Raw genomic sequence first — 27480 nt, forward strand, 5'->3', positions numbered from 1 at the left:
TTTGTCTGTCTGTCTTTTGTCTGTCTGTCTGTCGTTTGTCTGTCTGTCTTTTGTTTGTCTGTCATTTGTCTGTCTGTCTGTCATTTGTCTGTCTGTCTGTCTATCTTTTGTCTGTCTGTCTGTCTTTTGTCTGTCTGTCTGTCTTTTGTCTGTCTGTCTGTCTGTCTGTCGTTTGTCTGTCTGTCTTTTGTCTATCTGTCATTTGTCTGTCTGTCTGTCTTTTGTCTGTCTGTCTTTTGTCTCTGTCTGTCTGTCTTTTGTCTCTGTCTGTCTGTCTTTTGTCTGTCTGTCTTTTGTCTGTCTGTCATTTGTCTGTCTGTCTGTCTTTTGTTTGTCTCTGTCTGTCTGTCTGTCTGTCTGTCATTTGTCTGTCTGTCCACCTGTAGCTCTTCGGCAGTGCAGTATCTGTCAGCTGGTGGCGCAGTGGGAATGTCTGCAGTGTTATGAGGATGTCGACATCACACCCGGCCAGTTAAAGCAGTATTGCAGCACTTGTAACACACAGGTGAGTGTGGGGTGTGGGGTGTGGGATGGGGTGTGGGATGGGGTGTGGAGGTTGGGGGATGGGGTGTGGAGGTTGGGGGATGGGGTGTGGAGGTTGGGGGATGGGGTGTGGAGGTTGGGGGATGGGGTGTGGAGGTTGGGGGATGGGGTGTGGAGGGTGGGGTGGGGGTGGGGGTGGGGGTGGGGGTGGCTGGTGTTCAGTGCCATTGACTACCCTTGATTTGTGACCAGCAGTATTTCAAGCGATCGTCCTTTCGTTGTTCTCTTCCTAGGGAACCCCGCTCCCTGTGATCACCCGCTCTCTCACTCTCTGATGCGTGGTAACAACCCCCCCCCCCCCCCCCCCAATCCCCCAATCCCCCAATCCCCCAATCCCCCAATCCCCCAAGTTGTTCCAATCCTAGCCAATCTCGCCATCCATCCAGGTATCATAGTCATCAGAAAATCATAGTCATCCAGGTGGGTTGGTGGGAGGGAGAGATAAACTTGTTGGGGTTTCCTGGTTAAAAGGGGCTGGAGTTTATATCTCCTTGCCTCATCGTCCTCACCTGGGATCTCCAGGTGTTCCCATGATTAGCGTTGCCAGGGGTGACGAGTGGGGACCCAGCGATATCTCATCACAACGCTCACACAGACACACACACACACGATGTGATGGCTATACACTGCCACACACTCCGTTCACACTCCGCATGTCTCCGTCTCACACAGGTTCATACACACAAGAAGCGTCAGACGCACCAGCCGGCTCCGATCCGGGTGCCGCAGGGCTCCTGGGAGCAAGGGCCGGTTCACGGGACTCGGCAGCTCATGGATCTGTGCGCAGTCACATGCATCGAGACCAGCCACTACGTGAGCTTCGTCAAGTACGGCCCTGAGCCCACAGACTGGCTCTTCTTCGACAGCATGGCAGACAGAGAGGGTAACCCTGCATTACATCACTCATATTATTTTTAATATTAGTGTGTTTGTGTATTTATATATTGGTTTTAAAATTATTGTGTACTGTGTATTGTGTGTGTGTGTGTGTGTGTGTGTGCAGGAGGAGAGAACGGCTTTAACGTGCCACAGGTGCGAGCGTGTCCGGAGGTGGGCCGGTACCTGAGTCTCTCCTCAGAAGAGTTCGCTCGCCTCGACTCCTCCTCGCTCCGGGATCCCGTGCGTCGTCTGCTGTGTGACGCCTACATGTGTCTCTACCACTGTCCCCAGCTCAGCCTCTACAAGTGAACCTGAGTCTCCACCACTGTCCCAATCTTTTAACACAGCGCAACCTATGTATGTTTACAAATGTAAATGCTTTATTTTATATAATGAAACATGAACTGTATCCCATGTTATGTTGTTTTATTTTTCTCTGATGTAAAAAAAATGGATATTATAATCAAACAACTTACAAATAATCAAAAATACTGATGTAAAATTCTGTCTCTTGTTTGATTATTTTATTAATACATCCTTTTTTTAATAAAGCATTAAAAAGTAATGTTTTTGTGTAGTAAAATCATAAATATGTAATAATACAAATTATAAAACAGTTAGTTCCAATCTTTGATTCTGATTGGTCAATAGCTGTGCTTTATTCACGATATAACACGGCTATGACCGCTTCACCCAACGGTTCTCTGTATCACTACACAACACCCCTAGCAACCACTCTTAGCAACTTAAACACATGTTTGATCTCATTGATATAGTTAGATACTGAAGCTATAGTAGAGTATTGTGAGAGATCGAGTAAGCGAGTGTACCTGCATTTACAGTAGATATAGCATTTTCCTTCAGGTCAGTCATATTCATAATTAAAAAAAAAAAAATCCGTTTGAATGTCCGCTGCGATCTCTTGTCCTTTTAACAGTTAAGGGTTTTTTTTCCCGTGCCCATAGTCCATAGACAGTATATAAACTGGACACAGCGACCCCATAGGTTTCAACGGAGAGAAGTGAAGCACATTAGAAGCCCTCATTTCCTGATTGCCGAGCGTACTGCGCAGACTCAAACTGAGCTTGACGACGTGGATGTGACGTGAGCAGCCTGCCTGACAGTTGTAAGTCTTCTAGTAGCTGTGCCAAACGAAATCTGAACCATTCCCTTCCGAATCTCGCAGAGATGGAAAGCGTGAGTAGGATCTGTCCATGAGCTAGGAGCAGGAGACACTTCATGATTCTCTATGGCCTTCTCCCTTGACTTTATCGGACTTTATGCCTCCAGTGCCCTCCACGTCCCCCCGATTGACTGCGAGCTTCTCTTCCTGTCTCTACGGTAATTTCCAGAGAGTCGCGTGGTTATGACGCAATCGTTAGCCTACTTTTACAAAAACTGCTTCTACGGGGCCATAACGTAAGATACAAGGTAATGGAGCCTTTTATACATTGTCGTGTTTCTTTAGAAATAAACCATAGACAAATGGAGTCTTTAAACGCCTCAGATGTAAAGTTATTCGCTGTCAAAGTGACGCCAAAATGAATGGGAGTCAATGGGATGCTAACAGCAGGTGAAGGCTTGTTAGCCAATGGCGGCTCCCGGGGGTACCTTCAACATAATATGAAACGCTGCCCCCCTGCCATAGTCATCTGTCAGTTGCGTCTTCCTTCTCCGTGTTCACAAGTTTGATTCCTTTCAATGTAAGTCTTCTCTACTGACTGACTCACTCATAAAGACAGTCTTTGCCGCCATCTATTGGCGAAATAATGTATGTAACTTTTGTTGCTGTTTACGGTCAGGGACTATTTTTTCCAGCGGAAGGAAGGCTTTTAGTGATTTTACTTCATAAAAGTTGCATAGATACAAGTTTTTCGGCTTTAATAGTTGTATTGTGTGGTAACCGTTTTATAAAAGCAATAAGGTAAGAGGCTGTGCTGTATCGTGAATAAGTAACGGCCGTTACTTCAGCCGTTACTTATTCAAGATACAGCACTTGTCTCGAGTACCTTATGTATATAACATAATATTCCAAACTCAGCTTCTACAAATGTCAGTTTCAGTCTTTTACACAGCGCAATATATGTGCGTTTACAAATGAAAATGTTTAATTTTATAAACAGAAACATGAACTGTATCTCATGTTATGTTGTCAATCGTAAAGTTGAAGAGCATCTCGGGAACCGCACTCCAGTGGTTGAAGTCTTACCCCTCAGGCAGGTCCTGTAGGGTGTCGTGGAGGGGTGAGGTGTCTACATCACAACATCGAGCTACTGGAGTGCCTCAGGGCTCAGTGCTGGGACCGCTTCTCTTCTCCATCTTCATGACATCACTAGGATCTGTGATTCAGAAACATGGCTTTTCCTACCACTGCTACGCTGATGACACACAACTCTACCTCTCATTCCAGCCTGAGGATCGACGGGAGCTGCTCGCTGGAGGAATGATCTGCCGAACTCAGCCAGAGCTGGCGAGCTACACTGTGTTAGATTAAACTGAGAAGGGTCATAGCACTTGCATATTGTTGTCCTACTGTTAGTTTCACTGCTTCTATTGTTCTCATTTTTAAGTCGCTTTGGATAAAAGCGTCTGCTAAATGAATAAATGTAAATATTATTATTTTTTTCTGATGGGAAAAAATTAAGAATATTATAATCTAATAATTCTGACTCGTTTAATTATTTTATTAATAACATGCTGTTTTTAATAAAACATTCAAAAGTAATGTTTTTGTTTAGTAAATACATAAATACAAGGTAAAACATTTTTTTAAATAATATCTAAATATGTGTTAAATAAATATATTCAATTTTGGCGTTTAAAAATAAATATTTACTCTTAAGAGAGAAATTATAATAATAAAGAATTTGCAGATTGATTGGGTGTCAATTGCTGAATTGTGAATATAATATATTGACTATAGATGATGGGCATCAAAATCCTATAAACTAAAACACTATGTTAACTAAACACACTGATAATTCAAAGTTATCAGAAATACTCGTCTGAAGTTTTTGTTCTTATATGATTCTGATATATATGATATATATAATTCTTATGTGATAAATATATTGCTTGTCGAACAGTGGCGTATTTTTTTTTTTTTTACTTTATATTTTCTTGCAAAACATACAGAGACGACATGTTTATGATATACAACTTTGTTTACAATATACAAAATGTATGAATATGTATGTCCGATCAGTGGCGTTCACTCACGCTGGAGCGTAATCTCTGACGTCATGTGTCGGGGCCGGAAGTGCTGCTGTCCGCGTGACGTCATCTGCAGGTTCCTGCGAGCAGAGCAGCAGCGCTTCTGATATTGCGTTATTTCATTTAATCATTAAATCTGAATCAGTCTGATAATTAACTGCGCCATATTAACATCTTCTGCTTATTCTCGCTGATCGAAGAGCTTGGAAGGGTGAGACGATCTGACGATCATCGACATTCACATCAAATAAACAGATATTTCGACAGCACAGTGCTCTTATTAAAACATAAACATTACTATAATATTCTAAGAGCAAACGTCGATGTATACGTTTATGCATATTAATGTTTATGCTAAATTTAATCAATCTTTACGATATCATATGTGTCAAAACACTGTTTGGATTGAGAATTACTTATTTATGGACAAACAATGTAGCAAATAATCTGTAGTAGTTTTTAAATGATTCTCTTTTAATATAATGTAATATTTTTGGTTTAGTTAAATAATAAATATATATATATCATGCAAATAAAATATTAGATATTAAATATCTAATTAGATATTAAATAAATTTGGTTTTGCTGTTTAAAGTTTTAGAATTGATTGAAATAAAATAAAAGGTTTTTAATTTGCGTATTTATTGGGTTTCCATCGCTGATATATTTATGCAATATGTTGACTATATATATATATAGTTTAGAAGTGTGCAAAGATATGATGTTGCTTATAAATATAAAGTGATTGACAGTTCAGGGACAGCCAAATATTACATCACATATGAATTGAGAGAAATAATAATCAAAAATAATACAAAGAAATAAAGTTGAAAATAAATATAAATTAAATCAATAAAAAATTAAATAAAGATTATACAAAAATATCAAAAAGTCAGCATGCATTTAAAGTTTTAGTAAGCCTTTTTGTTACAGGATGTAAACAAGGATTTAATATAGACTTTAACATCGTCTTGAAAGTGAGAAAAATTGGGGGTCGATTGTGGATAAAGTATTTTGCAAGCAAAATAATGAAGATAAACATTATCTGACGGGTGTCTCGGTCAGGATGACATCACCGGGCGGCCAGGGGGGCGGAGCTCTGTCGGTGAGGGGCGGAGCCACGAGCAAGAGGATGAAGTGGGCCGTCGAGCTGAGCATCGGCAACAGCAGGTACTTCATCACTGCAACCCTAGCAACACCCTAGCAACCGTGCACAACACTCACAGCTCTGTGTGTGTGTGTGTGTGTGCAGGAGTCGCAGTGACCGGCAGAGTAAAGACGGAGACGTCATGTATCCCGTGGGATTCTCGGATAAACCCGTGCCGGACACCAGCGTTCAGGAGGCCGACCGCAACCTGGTGGAGAAGGTGAACAGAGATAATAATATAAATATATATATATCTGTCAGTCAGTCAGTCAGTCAGTCAGGGCAAACTTTTTGGCTCAAGGGCCACACTGGGTTTTAAAAATTTGACAGAGGGCCGGCCCAGTAGCAGATTATGAAGCACGATCTCATGAAAGTGCGTATCTATACCACGAATTTTATTTCTCGTGCCATTTATACGCCAAAAATGTTTTTTTTTTGTGTGCATATGCTGCGCACTGTAAACCCCTTGGTTAGGATGAGGGGTGTGGAGTGCGTACCTATTACAGGCCATAAAGTGCGTATCATATGCACGCGAAAACTGCGTATCATAAGCACTACAAATACAATTCGTGGTATTCACACTTTCATGAGATCGGGCTGAGCAAACACACTTACGTTGTGGCAACGTCTGCGCGAAATTCAACAACTGAGAGACGACATTATGACGATACATTTTTTATGCTAGATATCCCCCATTTAGCATGTTATGTTTCGAGGTTAATTTTTAATTAGTCAGATGTTAGATCATTATAGCCTATACTTTTTAAATATTGTTTATCCTTATTATTATTTAATGGGCCTAACAGTAAATTAGAAACAAAACACCTGCAAGTGTACACTTAGAAGAGTAAAAATGACAGAAGGTTACGTTAATTCAACTTTATTAAAACTGCATATGGCAATCAATTTGCACTTACAAAAGTCATACATTTGTGGAAAAAACGAAATAAACGAATATACAAATTTATTTTAAGAATAATAAAATAAAACATAAAAAGCAAAGGCAGATCAGACCATTTAATGAACAAAACCGGGTTCTGTACATGGCAGACAGGGGAGCGTCGAAAGCCGGGCGATAAAGGTCGGTAAACGGAATCAGTCAGGACTCAGGATACATCCACAAATCCAGAGGAGCAAAGAAATAACAGACAAATCAAAGGAAAAACTAAACATGTGTGCAAGCGGTTACCAAACATTTTTTTCTCTGTGAGTTTCCAAAAAAGGAAAAAACATTAACGTGCACCAAGTCTATGCGCTTAAGTCGCTGTCTGTTTGGTTTCCATGGTGACGCGTCATTGCTTGTTACGTGACGCACCGCAGCCACAACAGCGCTGAATGAAGGATGATCTGCTTTTATGTCATTTTTCCTTTTTTACATTTGTTAGCTATGGCATGAAATATCTGATATTCCGATTGTCAAATATATGCAACGCAATATATATATATATATACGCAAAGTATTGCAAGAAAAAAGGCAAAATTAATGCGATCTTAAGACAATTTTTTTAAATACTCGACGGGCCGGATTAAACAGCCTAACCCATGAACAGCCCACCCCTGGTCTAGGGGCTTCGAAACACACGACACCCTCTCCATGGTGACCCCTAGTGCTCAGAACAGTGTAAATGCAACACAAACATGCATAAAAACACCCTTTACACATCTATTGCAATTATTGTTTTTTTATTGAAAGTAAAATCTTTCAAAGGCAATTATCTAATCATCTAATAAGATAATCAAGTGTCTATATGTTCTTTTAGCAATTGTCAGGGTTTGTTTTGTTTGTTCTATGAATGGCTCAGCTAAACAGACCCTTACTATTAACTACCGTTATTCATTTGAGTTATACTAACGTCTGATTAAAACCTCTACAGATGTATAATACTGATCAGAGATCAGATAAACCCTCGCTCCGAACCATTGATTCAAAACAAAAGATTTGTAAAGGTTTCAAAGCTTCATGAAGCAGTGAGATCACACACACACACACACACACACACACACACACACACACACACACCTGAAGGGGTTTATTCTGAGATCACACACACACACACACACACACACACAGGTGTGTTATCATAAAAATGTCCTCAGTTGTCATGAAAACAAACTCACACACACACACACACACACACACCTGAAGGGGTTTATTCTGAGATCACACACCTGAAGGGGTTTATTCTGAGATCACACACACACACACACACACACACACACACACACACCTGAAGGGGTTTATTCTGAGATCACACACACACACACCTGAAGGGGGTATATTCTGAGATCACACACACACACACATACCTACTTAACCACAATGTGAGGACGTATGACTGGGAACCCTACCTTTAGGGACACCCCTTTCTGAAGGGTCTAGAGACAAAAGAAAGATATGACTGCACTTCTGGAGAAGCTGTCATCACAATTATCACTTGATTTTATCAATAAAAGCCTTCCTTAAAGACCTGACATTTTGCCTTCACTTTAGGGACAGTATTTTTTATGTCCATTTTGGGGACATTAAACACAAACTCTGATGAAGTCATACTTTGAGGACCATGGTGATACACATACTCTGGTTAAGGTATACTTTCAGGACATTGTTGAGATGTTATATATTATTTATCCTAAGAAGACAGAAGTAGAATATTACAATTCAAAGTTCCAATACTGGACAGTGAAATCAAGCTAGTGCAGAGATACAGGTGTGAGAGAGTAAACTGGGTTTCTTCTTTTCTGCAAGATCACTGTAAATGGGTAGCCTACATTTTTTGTCTGATTTGTAGCTTGAGATCAAGTGCCTTTGGCTGCTCAGTTGGGGAATGACAATTAACATTCAGAAATATTATTGATTTGACTGAATGACTATCAGAAGCAAAAGATGAACAGAATTGAGCTGAATAATAACACTATTGTCTTTAATTTCAACTGTAAAACAGCTCTACATTATTCATTTCATAATTGTTGACATTTGCAAGTTATTTTATGTCTGTGAAGCTCCTTTGAAACCATCTGTATTGTATCATGCGCTATAGAAATAAAACGGACTTCACTTCATGGCAGAGAACCTTTCACTGACCACCGGCTGCATCCCTCTAGTTAATTTAGCATCGACTGTAAACTAATCATTATCACAAAAACATCTTAAGGAGTTTTCCTCATCAGAGTCATCTTTGGCTACACACTGGGGTTAAGACATTAGGCATGTTCTTCTGTAAAGTGTAGTAATTGTCAAAAAAAACTCTATACAAATAAAAATAGTGATACACACTCTCCGATTAAATGACTCTTTGGGGACTCGAGTGACACACACACTCCGATTAAATGACTCTTTGGGGACTCTAGTGACACACACACTCCGATTAAATGACCCTTTGGGGACTCTAGTGACACACACACACTCCGATTAAATGACCCTTTGGGGACTCGAAGTGACACACACACTCCGATTAAATGACTCTTTGGGGACTCTAGTGACACACACACACTCCGATTAAATGACCCTTTGGGGACTCGAGTGACACACACACTCCGATTAAATTACCCTTTGGGGACTCTAGTGACACACACACTCCGATTAAATGACCCTTTGGGGACTCGAGTGACACGCACACTCCGATTAAATGACTCTTTGGGGACTCTAGTGACACACACACACTCCGATTAAATGACCCTTTGGGGACTCGAGTGACACACACACTCCGATTAAATGACTCTTTGGGGACTTAAGTGACACACACACTCCGATTAAATGACTCTTTGGGGACTTAAGTGACACACACACTCCGATTAAACGACCCTTTGGGGACTCTAGTGACACACACACACTCCGATTAAATGACCCTTTGGGGACTCTAGTGACACACACACACTCATATTAAACGACTCTTTGGGGACTAGAGAGACACACACACTCCGATTAAATGACTCTTTGGGGACTCTAGTGACACACACTCTGATTAAATGACTCTTTGGGGACTCTAGTGACACACACACACACTCCGATTAAATGACTCTTTGGGGACTCGAGACACACACAAACTCCGATTAAATGACTCTTTGGGGACTCAAGTGACACACACACACACTCCAATTGAACGACTCTTTGGGGACTCTAGTGACACACACTCCGATTAAATGACTCTTTAATATTAACAGTCTTGGACACATTGTGTTGAAAGTGCACATTGCAGTTAATGACAGAACTTCAAATTATTCTTTTTTTTAAAAGAACAACAATGAAAAATCAATTAACTTGGAGGTGGGAATGATTCTCAGTGCCCAACTATCCTCTGTACTTCCTCCATCCACCCTTCTTCAAAATCTCTCTACTTCCTCCTTTACATTCTCTCCTCCCTCTTTAACTCTACTCCTCCCTCTTTAACTCTACTCATCCCTCTTTAACTCTACTCATCCCTCTTTTTACCCGCTTTACTCCTTTTCATCCTCTTTAACTCTACTCCTCCCTCTTTAACTCTACTCCTCCCTCTTTAACTCTACTCCTCCCTCTTTAACTCTACTCCTCCCTCTTTTTACCCACTTTACTCCTTTTCATCCTCTTTAACTCTACTTCTCTTCATCCTCTTTAACTCTACTCCTCACTCTTTTTACCCGCTTTACTCCTCCCTCTTTATCCTCTTTAATTCTACTCCTCCTCTTCACCTCTTTAACTCTACTCCTCCCTCTTTTTACCCTTTACTCCTCCCTCTTTTCATCCTCTTTAACTCTACTCCTCCCTCTTTTTACCCTCTTTACTCCTCCTCTTCATCCTCTAACTACTCCTCACTCTTTTTACCCGCTTTACTCCTCCCTCTCTTTATCCTCTTTAACTCTACTCCTCCATCTTTTTACCCTCTTTACTACTCCCTCTTTTCATCCTCTTTACTCCTCCTCTTCATCCTCTAACTCTACTCCTCACTCTTTTTACCCGCTTTACTCCTCCCTCTTTTCATCCTCTTTACATTTACTCCCTCTATTCATCCCTTATATTAGGTGTGCTGGACATGGGCTGTGGCTGGATGTAACCGATTGGTGAGAGTTGCCGTGTGCAGACGAGAGAATGTGATGTCAGACACTTTCTGCTTCCCGTAGTGACGCTCAGGCTAAGTTTGCATACTTTACCACAGCTGAAGTGGAATAAACGCATTATTTTCCAGATACAGATATTTCAGAGACATTTTCATTCAATACATGCACTACTGTTTGTACAAGAATAAAGTTCAAAATAAGCCTAAATACCAGTGAAGTGGGGTCTACATTGTTTTATTTTGATAAACATTTATCGCAACTACATGAAAAGAGCTTTTACTGTTATAAAGAACAGATTTGTGATCCTTAGTGGAACTGAAGGTGTGAGAAGAAACATGAAACGCACGTGATCGTTGTCAAGCGGTGTACTCTGCCAATCGTGGATTAGCTGTGTCATCATCAGAGCTCGTGAGTCGCTCTAGAGAATCTGCTCTGGCTGAGTCCTCCTGCTCTCCAATCACTCTCATTGTACTCTGATGCCTTATGGCACAGTCACGGGCGTCGCTGTCTGAAGTCGGACACAAGTTCTAACCATCAAGCACTGCTCAAGTTAGCCGCTGATCGTTCTGTGCAGCGCTGCATGAAGTCCAACAAGCCTAATGTAAAGGGGACGTAAAGATGGAGGAGAGAATGTAAAGGGGACGTAAAGAGGGAGGAGAGAATGTTAAGGGGACGTAAAGAGGGAGGAGAGAATATAAAGGGGACATAAAGAGGGAGGAGAGAATATAAAGGGGATGTAAAGAGGGAGGAGAGAATGTAAAGGGGACGTAAAGAGGGAGGAGAGAATGTAAAGGGGACGTAAAGAGGGAGGAGAAAATGTAAAGGGGAATGTAAAGAGGGAGGAGAGAATGTAAAGAGGGAGGGGAGAATGTAAAGAGGATGTAAAGGGGAGGAGATAATGTAAAAGGGGAGGAGAGAATGTAAAGGGGATGTAAAGAGGGAGGAGAGAATGTAAAGGGGATGTTAAGAGAGAGGAGAGAATTTAAAGGGGATGTAAAGAGGGAGGAGAGAATGTAAAGGGGACGTAAAGAGGGAGGAGAGAATGTAAAGGGGACGTAAAGAGGGAGGAGAGAATGTAAAGGGGATGTTAAGAGGGAGGAGAGAATGTAAAGGGGACGTAAAGAGGGAGGAGAAAATGTAAAGGGGACGTAAAGAGGGAGGAGAGAATGTAAAGGGATGTAAAGAGGGAGGAGAATGTAAAGGGGACGTAAAGAGGGAGGAGAAAATGTAAAGGGGATGAAAAGAGGGAGGAGAGAATGTAAAGGGATGTAAAGAGGGAGGAGAATGTAAAGGGATGTAAAGAGGGAGGAGAGCATTAGGCTTGTTGGACTTCATGCAGCGCTGCGCAGACCGATCAGCAGCTGACTTGAGCAGTGCATGCCGGTTAGAACTTGTGTCCGACTTCAGACAGCGAAGCCCCGTGACTGTGACGTATGGTATCAGAGTACGGCGAGAGCGATTGGAGAGCAGGAGGACTCAGCCAGCGCAGCTTCTCCAGAGCGACTCATGAGCTCTGATGACGACACAACTGATCCACGATTGGCCGAATCCACTGCAACACAATGATTAAGAGTTAATTCTCACACCTTTAGTTCCACTAATGCTCACAAATCTGTTTTTATAACAGTGAAATCCCCTTTCATGTAGTCACGCTGTTATATTGTCATGTTTATCCAAATAAAACTGATACAATGTAGACCCCACTTCATCGGTATTTAGGCTTATGTTGAACTTTATTCTTGTACAAACAGATGCTGTATTAAGCAGTACATGTATTGCATGAAAATGTCTCTGAAATATCTGTGTATTTGGCAAATAATGCATTTATTTCACTTCAGCTGTGGTAAAGTATGCAAACACAGCGTGAGCGTCTCTCAATTTTAATTTCTATACCTTTATCCTTATTTCTTTTAATTTAGCTCCATTTCTTACAAAAAGAGTATAATGTGCAAAGTGTTAAAGTGTTTGTGCCTCCCTACAAACCACCCTTTCTTTAAGAGTCGTGATCCTGTTCCGCACATAATTTCTCACACCAGTCCATGTTCGCTGCTTCAAAGCTTCTGGCTCTGCGTCACTACGGGAAGCAGAAAGTGTCCGACTCACGTGTCTGTTTTCAGCTCCTCCCGCCTGCACACTGCAACTCTCACCGATCGGTTACATCCAGCCACGGCCCATGTCCAACACACCTATTCACTCTTCCCTTTTTATCCTCTTAACATTCTCTCCTCCCTCTATGACAGAAATATCAAAAAGTTTAACATGACATTCCATCCAACTTCATTGCAACTGAACAAAGAAAACTGAATAATGAAAATTGACTATCTTAATATCCTCTACTTCTTCATTAGCCTTCTTATACTCTAACTTTGCACTTTATATTCTGTTTCATTCCATCCTCAAAATATTTCTACACCTATATCCTCATTTCTTTTAATTTAGCTCCATTTCTTACAAAAAGAGCATAATGTGCAAAGTGTTAAAGTGTTTGTGCCACCCTACAAACCACCTTTTCTTTAAGAGTCGTGATCCTGTTCCGCACATAATTTTTCACACCAGTCCATGTTCGCTGCTTCAAAGCTTCTGGCTCTGCGTGAATGCATCTTTCACAGTCTTGCTTACCAGGAACTTTGTATGTCTTGATGAACTTCATCATGTGTCTCTCTACTGCTTTTACCTCACTGTCCTCCCATTTCTTTTTTGGAGCGTTTGAAGAACCTATGAAATAGTTAAAAACAAGTAAATACTCATTACACATTCTCATTACAACTAAATTGGTGAGTAAAGACCAAATCAAGACTAATGTGTCCTAATGTGTATATTTTTTTCATTTGGCTGGATATTGCTGCATGGAGCTGATTCATGTTTATTTGATTATTGTTGTTTGTGTAGTTTAGAGATTTTTCTTACCTTGATCCTCCCATGAAACAGATTGATCAGATTGAACAAGTTGATCAGTCTCTGCTGGTGCTGTTTTCTGAGATAGGTCACTGTAATCCTCCTCATCACTTGACATGGAATCACCTTGGGCCTCAAGTTGCTCTAAATAATTCACTGACAAAAAAATTTACACTTTATTGCTTATACTTACCATCTGTGACATGATTATATATGTTACCGGCAAAGTGTGAAATCCCGTTATTGTATAGAATGCCTGATGGTTACCTAAGTTACCTACCTACATTACCTAGGGCATTCTATAGAATTCCGGATTACACACTTTGCCGGTAACATATACATTGTTTTGCAAATATGTAAAGAACAGATACACACAGACAGTCCAAGTATACTCGTACCATTTGGGTCAATTTCAATGTCATCAAGTTTCTTTCCTTTGTAGTCAGACAGTGTTCCTTTCTCCATGGCCATTAGCAGCTGGGAGAGCACTTGTTCAACAGGATGGGGTCTGATGTGACCAAACATACCAAAAATCAGCTCAGATGAATCGGATGGTAGTTCTTCTGGACATGACATTGTCAAAAGTGCTTTGATACATCCAACATCTCCCAACGAGGCAGGTAGTTCATCTGATCAATTTATGACTGTACCATCACCAAAAAAGATGAAATGCCAATCTAAAGAGACAAACACCTTGTCTGGTGATAAGACTTTTATTCAGTCAATGCCATCACCAAAGACGGAACTCCGCAAGGCGTACAAGAAGCAGTATTGCCTTAATTGCTCTAAGCCATATTCAAAAATGGCAAGACACCTTGAATTTGTCCATCGCAACGAAGTGGGGGTTGTAAAGGCAATAGCATTTCCAAAACATTCCAAAGAAAGACGAGTACAGTTGAACCTCCTTTGAAAAAGGGGCAACTTTGCCCACAACACAGATGTGGTGAGACAAGGACATGGGGAGATGATTGCCTACTACCGTTCAAAAAATAGACAAAGAGCCAAAGAATTTATTCACTGCATTTACTGCCAAGGGCCTTATAACAAGCGTAGCCTTTGGAAACATATCAAAAACTGTCCTCTGAAACCTAAAGATGATGATGCCCAGGGCAGGAAAAGAGTTCGACCTCTGTGTGCTCTAAACACACCAGTCGGCTTAGAAGTGAGCAAAGGTTTCAAGAAAATAGTGTCCTTTATGAACTATGATGAAGTTTCGCGTGTAGTTCATACTGACAGATGCATCTTTCCTTTGTAGTCAGACAGTGTTCCTTTCTCCATGGCCATTAGGACTTTACTCATTTTTGCCAGCTGCAGTGTTCCCTCTGCGATGGACAAACTCAAGGTGTCTGGCCATTTTTGACCATGTCATGTCCAGAAGAACTACCATCCGATTCATCTGAGCTGATTTTTGGTATGTTTGGTCAACATCGCTGTAGTCTGTGACATCGCTGTAGTCTGTGTCACAGACGGTACTTCCTGAATACTGAATGAGAGAATATAACACTTACTCAAGGCAGTGGTTCCTGTAACATTATGTTTCATCGCATTGTGGATACTGGCAAGCAAAGTCATAATTATGCCAAAAAAATTGAGCATATAAAGTATCACATGGCAAGTCACATACCTGTCTTTTTCTTGATGGCCTTAAAGAGGATATCTGGAAGAGGAGAAATACAAACAAATATAAATAATATATAATTTCATATAATCTATTGTTAGTTCTACAAGTGCAATACAGCCAGACCATCCCAATAATTAAGCAAATTAATCTACCCACCTCCCTTAATGAGAGTGTCTCAGACATCTGCGATTTTGAATCACTGATAAGAGTGAAGATAAGGGTGGAGCAAGAGAAGATGATGATGATGATGATGAAGGCTGCGCATAGGAAGGCAATGAAGGCTGCCCAGGCGAGGATGATGAAGATGAAGGCTGCCCAGGCGAGGATGATGAAGATGAAGGCTGCCCAGGCGAGGATGATGAAGATGAAGGCTGCCCAGGCGAGGATGAGGATGATGAAGAGGAAGGCTGCCCAGGCGAGGATGAGGATGATGAAGATGAAGGCTGCTCAGGCAAGAATGATGAAGATGAAGCCTGCCCAGGCGAGGATGATGAAGGCTGCCCAGGCGAGGATGAGGATGATGAAGAGGAAGGCTGCCCAGGCGAGGATGATGAAGATGAAGGCTGCCCAGGCGAGGATGAGGATGATGAAGATGAAGGCTGCCCAGGCGAGGATGATGAAGGCTGCCTAGGCGAGGATGAGGATGATGAAGGCTGCCTAGGCAAAGATGAGGATGATGAAGATGAAGGCTGCCCACGCGAGGATGATGAAGATGAAGCCTGCCCAGGCGAGGATGATGAAGGCTGCCCAGGCGAGGATGAGGATGATGAAGAGGAAGGCTGCCTAGGCGAGGATGATGAAGATGAAGGCTGCCCAGGCGAGGATGATGAAGGCTGCCTAGGCGAGGATGAGGATGATGAAGGCTGCCCAGGCGAGGATGATGAAGGCTGCCCAGGCGAGGATGAGGATGATGAAGGCTGCCTAGGCGAGGATGATGAAGATGAAGGCTGCCCAGGTGAGGATGATAAAGGCTGCCTAGGCGAGGATGATGAAGGCTGCCTAGGCGAGGATGAGGATGATGAAGGCTGCCTAGGCAAAGATGAGGATGATGAAGATGAAGGCTGCCCACGCGAGGATGATGAAGATGAAGCCTGCCCAGGCGAGGATGATGAAGGCTGCCCAGGCGAGGATGAGGATGATGAAGAGGAAGGCTGCCTAGGCGAGGATGATGAAGATGAAGGCTGCCCAGGCGAGGATGATGAAGGCTGCCTAGGCGAGGATGAGGATGATGAAGGCTGCCCAGGCGAGGATGATGAAGGCTGCCCAGGCGAGGATGAGGATGATGAAGGCTGCCTAGGCGAGGATGAGGATGATGAAGATGAAGGCTGCCTAGGCGAGGATGAGGATGATGAAGGCTGCCCAGGCGAGGATGATGAAGGCTGCCTAGGCGAGGATGAGGATGATGAAGGCTGCCCAGGCGAGGATGATGAAGGCTGCCCAGGCGAGGATGACGAAGGCTGCCCAGGCGAGGATGATGAAGGCTGCCCAGGCGAGGATGATGATGATGATGAAGGCTGCCCAGACGAGGATGATGATGATGAAGGCTGCCCAGGCGAGGATGAGGATGATGAAGGCTGCCCAGGCGAGGATGATGATGATGAAGGCTGCCCAGGCGAGGATGAGGATGATGAAGGCTGCCCAGGCGAGGATGAGGATGATGAAGATGAAGGCTGCCTAGGCGAGGATGAGGATGATGAAGGCTGCCCAGGCGAGGATGATGAAGGCTGCCTAGGCGAGGATGAGGATGATGAAGGCTGCCCAGGCGAGGATGAGGATGATGAAGGCTGCCTACTAGGCGAGGATGATGAAGGCTGCCCAGGCAAAGATGATGAAGGCTGCCCAGGCGAGGATGATGAAGGCTGCCCAGGCGAAGATGATGAAGGCTGCCCAGGCGAGGATGATGAAGGCTGCCCAGGCGAAGCTGATGAAGGCTGCCCAGGCGAGGATGAGGATGATGAAGGCTGCCCAGGCGAGGATGAGGATGATGAAGGCTGCCCAGGCGAGGATGAGGATGATGAAGGCTGCCCAGGCGAGGATGATGAAGGCTGCCCAGGCGAAGATGATGATGATGAAGGCTGCCCAGGCGAGGATGAAGGTGGCATGGGTGGCGCAGGAGCTGGTGACGGTGATGAGGACAGGGCAGGAGAGCATGAGGTTGATGAGGCCATTATAGAGGTGGACAAAGCACAGGGTGCCGATGAAGAGGGTGCATCAGATGTGGATGCGACTGAGGATGACTGTGACAGCTTGAAATATAATTTGAATAAAAATATAAGGTCTAAAAGCAAAAGGACTAAGCAAACTGTTAATTAATAAAATAAATGAATAATAAAATAATTAACCGTTAATTGACTGAGGCGTTGATCACAGAATAGTGTGATTATGTTCACATATTACTCACCAAACAAACTTTTTGTGATTGCTGTTTAGCAATCTTGTGTTCCTTTTCAATTTCTGCTCTGTTAAAACGTTCATAGCAATCTTCATGATGTTGTCTTAATTTTGCCAATCTTGATTGAAACCGCTTCTGCAGATATATAAAGAGGTATTTAGCTTAAACAAGAATAAAATGTACATTAGCAATATTGAAAACTGTGGCACCCATTTCAGACAAGAACAAACACACTGTAGGAGTGAACAAAAAATGTTTTGCACATTTCAAAGCAAAGATCATTAATAAAATAAAAACTCTAAACAAACATTTATACAAACTTTACATACAAATTGTGACAATAGTCACATTAATAGTTACATTGGTTCAGAGTCAGACATTTAAACTCTGAACCAATAACTATACTTAACTAGCAGAGGTTGGTAGTAAGGCGCTACATTTACTCCATACCATCCAAGTCATTTTTAGTTTGTTTGTTTTAATTGTGGGTACATTTTACATAAGTGTGGGTACATAAGTACATTTCTAATGGCAATACAATTTTGTATCATTTGAAGCGTTTATACACTAGTGACGGGTCGTCATGAACGAATCTTTAATATGACTCGGGACTACCGAGTTGTCTCAGAGAGTGATTCGTTCATTTTGCGCTGACCGCACATGCCCAACATCCCATGGGTTCTGTACTGGAAACAGAAATGATTAGTTCATCTCTCGAGACTTCGGGTCCAAGTCTTTCGTTCTTCCGGTCAGTCCCACAGAGGCTATGCTGTCAGTACCGGAAAGATAAATGATTAGTTCACCTATCAAGTCCACGAAAACTCAAAAGATGAACTAATCAATTCTGTATCCGGTAGCGACTGCATAGCTCAGCCTATATGGGGCTGTCACGTGATGCACGAATGACTTGAACCCAAAGTCGATAGACTCGAAACGTGAACTAATCAATACTGTATCTGGTACTACAGACTGCAAAGCTCAGTTTATGAGGATCACGGGATGATCGAACGGCTTAGATCGGGAGGTGAGGTAAACTAACAGAATGCATAGCCTGAAGACCCAAATAAATAAATTAACTGTTTCTCATAATATGGCCTTTTTCTTGCATTGTAATTTTTTTCTTATTCTAAATGCGATCAACATTTGATGTGTTTGGGGAATTTGGCTAACATGTAACATTTTAAATACATTCTGCTGAAATGAACGAAATAACTTGAAAAAAGATTTGTTCATTTTGATGAACGAGATTTAAAGATCTGAGTCAGTAAAATGATCCGAACTTCCCACTACTATTACACACGTGTGCTGGATGAAGTGGATATGCACCTACAATCAACTAAAACCAAACCTTTAAAAAGCATCCTATGGTTTGCCAGCGATAAAGATCTTTTCGAGTTGAACACCTGAGCGCCAGCTGTTAGTGGTTGCCTGTGTTGCGTGTTCATTATTTTGGGGGCCGAGCAATGAAGGGAGGGGTGTGTCTGTTTGGGTGTCGATTTCAAATATCAATAGTGTTTCTCAGAAATCACTCACTGCACTTTCAACTAGCTGGCAGTAAACATCAGTAGATAGTTGCTGCATGTATGAGATGGTTACCGTTTTATTCATTGATGTTATTGCTTTGCCTGACTGCTTATATGGACCATTGCTGTTCACCTTGTCCAATTCAGGAGAAGAAACAGAAGCTGAACAATGGGGCTGGATGTCAGAAAAGAAACCAGTGAATATCAAAATCAGAATATTTGTAAAGGACAGAAAAACTTGTTCATGTTCATTCCTCTAGCTGTCCTACACGTTATCTATCATTTCTTTCACACACAACTCTACGCTGAAAGAGTCAATAATATAATGATACAGATGTTTTAAAGTGGACTTACCGATTTCTGCAGACCCAAACTGCTGGCTGGCTTTTTATCAGTGGATTCTGCTGATGATTTATTCAAAGGCTTGAGAAATATGAGACCACAATCACATGGTAACTAATCAGAATGAGAGTTAAGATTATGAGATTTGTGAGAATTACTGATTAATCTCTTTAGCATTTTCTTGATAGTACCTTGACTCGCCATGGCCAATCTGAGTCGCCATAATTGTAAGTGATTTCCTCCCCTGGTAGAATGTCTCGTACAGCAAAGAGACACAGGTGAGGTTTTCTGCTCACTTCAACGGTTCTCATTTTGCAAGTATTTCTGGTCTCATCATTTACATAAGTCTTCCCAAGGACGAGTCTTCTTTAGATGCATCCATGCTATAAAGACATAAAATGACCACTCAGTACTAGCTAGACATGTACAGTTATTATAAGTGGTTCTGAACCCCAGTCCTGGGAACCCACCACTCTGCATATGCTGTATGTCTGGTGTTTTAATCCACCTGATTCAGATGAGGAGTTCATCATCAGAACACAGCTCTATGAACTCATCTGAGTGTGTCAGGTGAAGGAGACATACAGAATCTGCAGAGAGGAGGGTCTGAGAACCACTGATCTATATGATATATGAGATTAAATGGCGCACTGCAACATCCTCTCAGCTCTCAGATAAAGGCATCTAAAATTAATCATTTTGTTCTCTTTAGGGAATACAGGGAAAGCCAATTTAGATGACTCAAGGAAACTGCACTCAGTACTCTTAATGTCAGTTCATGTTGAATTTTAATTATTAGGGTGTGTTCACACCTGGCATGTTTGTTTAGACTGTTAGTGCGGTTAATTTGAATAAGTGTGAACACTGCCATCTGAAACCTGGTGCCACCAAACAAGAGGATCCAGATGCTGAATAAATAGGTCTCAGTTGGCTTCCAAACGAACTCTGGTGCGGTTCGAATGAAAAAAGAATGTAACATGGACCCAGAGACATGTAAACGAACCAAAAACAGGAAGATGTGACCCTAAAAAGGACAGACTGGTCAAGCATAACAGGTTTGACAATAGAAATGCCAATCTGAACACTAAGCGGACCCGGACCAAACGAACCAAGCGAACAGAACTCCAGGTATGAACACATCCTAAGTATTTTACAGTTCCAGATATTTTAGCATCCTTACTACATCAATCCAACAGTTCTGTACTCACCACCAATTTTTGCCATGCCACTGAAAATCAAACAGGAACGTGTTCTCAGCTTCAGTGTAGTGTTCAGTTCGGTCGGAAGAAAGCTCTAAAGAGGAGAAATACATTAGCTGCAGTTTCTTTAATGTCAACTATTATTTTATTACTAAAAGTTCTCTACCATATGACGTACATTATACGATGTGAAAGGGAAATTACTTAAGGAAAATAGTCAAAAGTCAGGCTAATCTCAAAGCATGATTTGCTTTTTATACTTTACATTATACTTTTAAGTCTTAAAATTATACAGTTAAAATTACATACATTTTCTTACACAAACCTATTTTTGCAGGCCAACCCGGTAGTAGTTGAACATCCCCTGGTTTCCTCCACAAAAACCCACTGGGATTTGCAGAAAATAAGCTAAAGTTAATCTATAAACTACACCACGGTTGACCAACTTCAACTTCCTTACGATGAAGCTTCAACAACTGTGTTGCATTATTTTAAAAGACAATTCTGTTTGTTTATTATTTGCATCTCTTTCAGGTAGTTTTTCTTTGTGGTATATGGATGTTTTATGTGGCTTCTATAGTTTAGATAAAAGTATAGAGTTTTTTTTTTTTTTTGTTGATAAATGTGCCTCCAGGAACTCTAAAGCTTTAAAATCCATCTCCCTGTGTAATATTTATAATGTTTCTGCATTATTATAATGCATGTTTGACTGATTGTGTGATGTATACATCCCCATCCCTACATCTACCTAGAATAGTTTGCAAGAGTGCGATTATAAACACAACGAGGCTGTGAAAGTGACTAGATGAGTTAATCTGTTCAGCTGATGACGTTTAATGTCCCAGACAACCCGTCTCCCATTTAGACACTTGTTAACAACTGCCTTTTACCAGACAAGTAAAGGCTTTTAAAAAAAACACACAAGAGAGTATTACTATTTTATGTTGTGGAGTAAAGCGTGAAAATATCTTGATCTTGTGCTAACCATGGATCTTATTTCAGGAATTTAACCAAAACCCATTGATCATGTTTACATGCACACCGATACGCTGATAACAAAATAAAATCACCTTCTTGAAATAATCCATTATCCAGGTTTACATGCAAACCAATAACCACGTAAACCACTACTTTATAAGTAAATCAGGTTAATGACGTCAAAACCTAACCATTCGTTTATCTGACTGTGTATTTCATATGTCATGTCAGTTGTGATGTTAAATAAAGCCCAAGAGTATTCCAGAATTTCAGAGGAAAACTTCCAGACTCATATTCTCCTCTCATGCAGTATCGGGTGCAGGATTTTGACTGTACCACTTCTGAACGAGATGAGAATACTTTTAAGAGGTTCTTGGGTCAAGAAAACACTCGCTCTGTCTGGATGTGCTTTAATCCACAATAAGGACACTTTCCTGTCACACATCACACATGCTCCCTTCAATAAGCCACAGAACACAGAGGTTAATGTGTTTACATGCCGGGCAAATCTGCAAATAAGGGGCAAAAATCTATCTGTGTCGATTGGTTTATGCTTATGCTGTTTATGGTGACCTTAGTCTGCGTTTACATGACCACATGCACTGTCGGCTTATTATGCATAACTGGGTTCAGAATGTGCAAATAAACATTGACTTTGGGTTGATGGAACCAGAAATGCAAAAATGTAACTGGTTTTGTTTAACTTGTGAAACATGGATATTAGTTGGCCTAACAACCATATGACTCACCTCACATTAAATTCTCAGTTTTGTAGATTAACGTTATTACTAAACTGCTTAGTAATTTATACTTGCCTTTATATTTGCTGATGAACTGCTCTCGAAGCCCAGGCTTGTCGGTTTCACAGGTAATGTGATGCTCAGCGTCCTGCAGAGGTTTTTTACGCCTTTTATTTCCCAGCATGCTGAATTTCTTTCTTGAAATGACTGAAAAAAATAAATAAAATAAATATAAGGTGAATGAAATAAATAAGCATATTTAAAAAAATCTTGTTGATCTTACTGGAATTGTTCACCCAAAAACATACATAATTAACATACAATTATATTAATTGTTGTTTCAATTGAACCTCATGTTGTTCCAAACCTGTGTTGTGTTTTTTTCTGTTAAACACTAAAGTATATCTTTATATTATATCAACAGAGCTCTATTCAATGACAGCACATGTGACCAGTCAACAACAGGCATTTAGATAAAAAAGGCAATGTCAATGATGCCAAAAACCATTAGTTCTTGTGTGCCTTGTGACCACAATTGACATCAATCTACTGTATATTCATATTTGATTTAAGAGCGTATGGGAGATTTTCAGTCAGTAACCAGCTAGATTCATAGGGGCTATTTTTAATGTGCTTTTGGTCTGCTTTGGATTTGACACACACAATAAAAATACTATAAAGTGTCTATGTACTGGCATTGGGCAAAAAAGCTCTATAAAGATAAATAATAATAAGAACAGGCATATAATGTAATAAAAAATATTATATAAAATAAAAATTATCAAATAATAATGATATAAAAAAATGGAATTCATTATTTCATTATTTATACAAATTACTGTTGATAGTTGACAACACTTTTGATTAAAAAAAAAAACAATGATATAGGCTAGTAGACTATCACTGACTCAGTTGTTTAGATTAATTTGCAGAATCTAAAGTACTATTATATAAAAAATAACAAAATTCTATTTACTGGCCATTGCCTACAAGTTGGCAATAAACTTTTTCTTTATTGCAGCAAATCATCATATTAGAAGCAAACTCAAATACAGTCGAGAAGTAAATAAAACCCTAAGGAAAAAATAATTAAACAACTAAAATAAACACATCTTACTAACTTTCATATTTCACAATGTATTTAGTTATCATGCATTTTGAGGACAAGTCTAGATCTCACCTTTAGCCTTTAATGCGTGCGTGGTGGGGGTTGTCGTCGTCTGTTTCGCGTCCCATTGTCACGTGTCTGCATTTCCCGGGAAAACACATCCACGGTCGCAGACTTGCGTAAATGACGTAATTACGTATTTGGATTTCACGTTGAAATTGTGACTACATTTATTTAACCTAATAGAACATTATCTGATGGCAAGAATCTTTTTTTCCACAGTTTTAATCACAGTACTCTTTCTTCAAACTAAAAAAAAACAAAACAAAAAAACCTGTGGTGAAGTGAGTCTTTCCAGAGTGTCTTTTCCGGTCTTTTCTAGTGGACAGAGCACATGATCACTTTTAAACGAATCCACCCGCCTCGAACTAGGAACCACTGCGCATGTGCGTACAAACACAGGTTTAAAAGAGCAAAAAATGCCTAAATGAGCAACCTAGATCTCTTGAACAGGCATATTATTTTCTACTAATATCATTAATCAAAATAGTAAATTGATGTCTGCAAATATACAGCAGGGCTGATATGAGCTGGTATATCTCCAGTTCTGCACTTGTCTGTGTTGTTGTCATTTCATCAGTGTCCCACAACTACTTCAGAATTTATTTGAGTTAAGAAGGGGGAAGGAGTGTGGATTATTTCGAGGCTCAAAATTAAACTTTAACGTGTAATTTAACAGCATTATCTTTTTATGTATTTAATAAATGAATGGTATTTACATTAAAGGGCGGAGAAGCTGTTAGACAATGTAAAAGTGCTTTAAAAACGCATAGCCACAACAGATTGTCATCTTTTGAGCAGCACTGCTGATTACCTATCTCTCTGTCACTGGTCAGTCTGTTAGTTCATTCATCTCATCTCTTTCACTCTGCAGTCAGTCTCAGTGCTGTGGGGGAAGGGCGCGCACGCGATCAGTCTCAGTGCTGTGGGTGAAGGGCGCGCACGCGATCAGTCTCAGTGCTGTGGGGGAAGGGCGCGCGCGCGATCAGAGTCAGTGCTGTGGGGGAAGGGCGGCTGATCACAGTATGAGCAGATCTCAGTCAGTCTGACAGGCAGAGACAGAGCTAGGGTTAGGGTTAGGGTTAGGGTTAGGGTTAGTGTAGATCCAATGGCTTTTAAAATCAAAGTAAGAACAAAATACATCTGTAAACAAACATTTAAACGTGTCAGCTTGATTCATGATTCTTTTAAACACTTTTTTTCTTTTGTATTATGACTATATGTAACTGCTGTCTCTATCTCTCTCTCTCTCTCTCTCTCTTTCTCTCTCTCTCTCTCTCTCTCTCTCTCTCTATATATATATATATAGAGAGAGAGAGAGAGAGAGAGAGAGAGACTCTCTATATATATATAGAGAGAGAGAGAGAGAGAGAGACAGCAGTTACATAATGTTTGCTGTAACTGCTCTATTAACAGTTATTATCAGTCACTTTAGTACATTTATTGAATCATCCTTAAGATTTGCACACCAGTACCTAAGTGCATTTCGTACAAACAGCAGAACACAATAGATTAGCCTACCATCAAACTCCTGTAACTTGCTCAAAATCCTTAGTACAATATCAAAGAACATATCCTTGTGTCATTGTTCACAAACAAGAATGTCAAAATGCTTAGTTTCAGATGTAAACTATGGCTACGATTTTGATGACAATGATTGAAAATACAAAATACTGCACTGTATCTGAATGACATATAAATTTAAACAGCACACATATACGCATTACTCTAGAGGAGACTGGACAGGATTCACATATGCACTTTTACTGTTGGTCTGACAAAAGATTACAGTACAGTGGCACTGTGATATAAAAAACAAGACTATCACACATATACTGTATGTACGTGTCTCTATCAAGTATATTTACTGTATAATGTATAATGCAAGTAGACTTCTGTAATAGCCTATAGCATTACAGTAAGTCTACAGTTTATGGTGAACAGTACAGTGCAGTAGAGTGAACACTGTCTGATTACACACCTGTTCTGTCTACAAACGCTTGAATGATTGAAGACACACGGTTGTTCTCCCAACATTCGGCTGCACCCTTCATCCAGCCTCGGCCATAAGGTCATGAATGAGAACATGATCTACAATAATGGCACTTATTTCTTCTGAAACACACAATCTTAGCCTGTTCCTCTGTTTTACCTCCTTACCCTTCCACCACACATCCTTGCTCCTCTTCTTCTTCTCGGCTGTTCACCCTGTTGTTCTTCCTCTCTCAGAGTGTGTAACGTGTTGTGCTCTGTATGCATCCCAGATGAAGCTTCATGAGATGCACTCTGAGCTATTATAGAGAACTGGTTGATCATTGATTGATCTAATGCTTTACATTCCCCTTCATTAGTGAAATTCAGAACTCACCTCTGCAATTCAACAATTCAGGACAAAAAAAGTCTAATAGAATTGTATAGAAAATATGTTTGACAGTTTATGACAACTAGTTCAACCAATTCTGCATTTAATGACTTATGGAACTAATGCCTATATGTTTTGTGGGGTAAGACTATTCAACAGAGAACCAGTATAATACATTTTTATAAACATGACATAAGCAATTAATAATGTAAGAAACAGCATACATTTGCACATAATCAACTGCATGAATGTACTGCAATTTGTTCAAAAGAATGAGAAATTGCTTTTATGAGGTGCACAAGTAGATAATGTGGAGATTGAACAAGTAAGAATTTTAGTTGTGATCTGAGAAATGCACCAAAGCAACTGAGAAAAACTGTAATATAATTAATATAATAATATAGTATCATTAGAATTGTTGCTGTAACTGCTCTCCTTTATATAATATAATATAAAGAGAATGTTTGCAGTAACTGATCTCCTCTATATAATATAATAATATAATATAATATAATACAATATAAAGAGAATGTTTGCTGTAGCTGATCTCCTCTATATAATATAATATAATATACGTTAATATAAAGAGAATGTTTGCAGTAATTGCTCTCCTCTATATAATATAATATAATATAATATAATATAATATAATATAATATAATATAATATAATATAATATGAGAATGTTTGCAGTAACTGCTCTCCTCTATATAATATAATATAATATAATATAATATAATATAATATAATATAATATAATATAATATGAGAATGTTTGCAGTAACTGCTCTCCTCTATATAATATAATATAATATAATATAATATAATATAATATAATATAATATAATATAATATAATATAATATGAGAATGTTTGCAGTAACTGCTCTCCTCTATATAATATAATATAATATAATATAATATAATATAATATGAGAATGTTTGCAGTAACTGCTCTCCTCTATATAATATAATATAATATAATATAAAGAGAATGTTTGCAGTAACTGATCTCCTCTATATAATACAATATAATATAATATAATATAATATAAAGAGAATGTTTGCAGTAACTGCTCTCCTCTATATAATATAATATAATATAATATAATATAATATAATATAATATAATATAATATAATATAATATAATATAATATAATGTAAAGAGAATGTTTGCTGTAACTGCTCTCCTCTATATAATACAATAAATATAATATAATATAATATAATATAATATAATATAATATAATATAATATAATATAATATAATATAATATAATATAAAGAGAATGTTTGCAGTAACTGCTCTCCTCTATATAATATAATATAATATAAAGAGAATGTTTGCTGTAACTGATCTCCTCTATATAATATAATATAATATAATATAATATAATATAATATAATATAATATAATATAATATAATATAATATAATATAATATAA

At 39.7% G+C, this 27480-nt stretch overlaps 3 protein-coding genes and 1 long non-coding RNA gene across 5 annotated transcripts in view; 2 read left to right on the plus strand and 2 right to left on the minus strand.

Moving 5' to 3' along the window:
* Window positions 1-1987, plus strand: part of cyld3 (cylindromatosis (turban tumor syndrome) 3) — a 14861-nt gene extending 12874 nt beyond the window's left edge. The window contains exons 14-16 of the mRNA XM_084108566.1: window positions 387-505; window positions 1216-1426; window positions 1547-1987. Of these exons, the coding sequence (XP_083964692.1) occupies window positions 387-505; window positions 1216-1426; window positions 1547-1731 (515 nt within the window). The 3' untranslated portion in view covers window positions 1732-1987. The remainder of the gene's footprint in view (window positions 1-386; window positions 506-1215; window positions 1427-1546) is intronic.
* LOC311079297 overlaps window positions 1-2490 on the minus strand; it is a 4362-nt gene extending 1872 nt beyond the window's left edge. The window contains exons 1-2 of the long non-coding RNA XR_014605384.1: window positions 2253-2490; window positions 1606-1775 (exon numbers count right to left, since the gene is read on the minus strand). This is a non-coding gene — a long non-coding RNA (uncharacterized lncRNA). The remainder of the gene's footprint in view (window positions 1-1605; window positions 1776-2252) is intronic.
* Window positions 2491-4656: 2166 nt separating this feature from the next.
* Window positions 4657-27480, plus strand: part of emc4 (ER membrane protein complex subunit 4) — a 29016-nt gene continuing 6192 nt past the window's right edge. Inside the window, exons 1-3 of the mRNA XM_084110162.1 lie at window positions 4657-4846; window positions 5701-5805; window positions 5888-6002. Of these exons, the coding sequence (XP_083966288.1) occupies window positions 5702-5805; window positions 5888-6002 (219 nt within the window). The 5' untranslated portion in view covers window positions 4657-4846; window position 5701. The remainder of the gene's footprint in view (window positions 4847-5700; window positions 5806-5887; window positions 6003-27480) is intronic.
* Window positions 12613-26506, minus strand: LOC311080284 (uncharacterized protein). Of its 2 annotated transcripts, XM_084110159.1 has the most exons (10): window positions 22579-26506; window positions 20795-20879; window positions 19778-19969; window positions 19599-19667; window positions 19318-19419; window positions 17731-17856; window positions 15333-15365; window positions 14107-15191; window positions 13721-13864; window positions 12613-13528 (listed from the first exon to the last, which is right to left on the minus strand). In XM_084110159.1, exons 3-8 carry the CDS (start codon window positions 19895-19897, stop codon window positions 15000-15002), a joined length of 642 nt encoding a protein of 213 aa, XP_083966285.1. In that variant the 5' UTR covers window positions 19898-19969; window positions 20795-20879; window positions 22579-26506; the 3' UTR covers window positions 12613-13528; window positions 13721-13864; window positions 14107-14999. The 2 variants fall into 2 exon arrangements, with proteins under 2 accessions (XP_083966285.1, XP_083966286.1); XM_084110160.1 differs by lacking the exons at window positions 19318-19419; window positions 19599-19667; window positions 19778-19969; window positions 20795-20879; window positions 22579-26506 and having other exon boundaries at window positions 12613-13044; window positions 13320-13528.

This window comes from Abramis brama, assembly GCF_963993115.1.
Source record: "Abramis brama genome assembly, chromosome: 3".
Taxonomy (NCBI): domain Eukaryota; kingdom Metazoa; phylum Chordata; class Actinopteri; order Cypriniformes; family Leuciscidae; genus Abramis; species Abramis brama.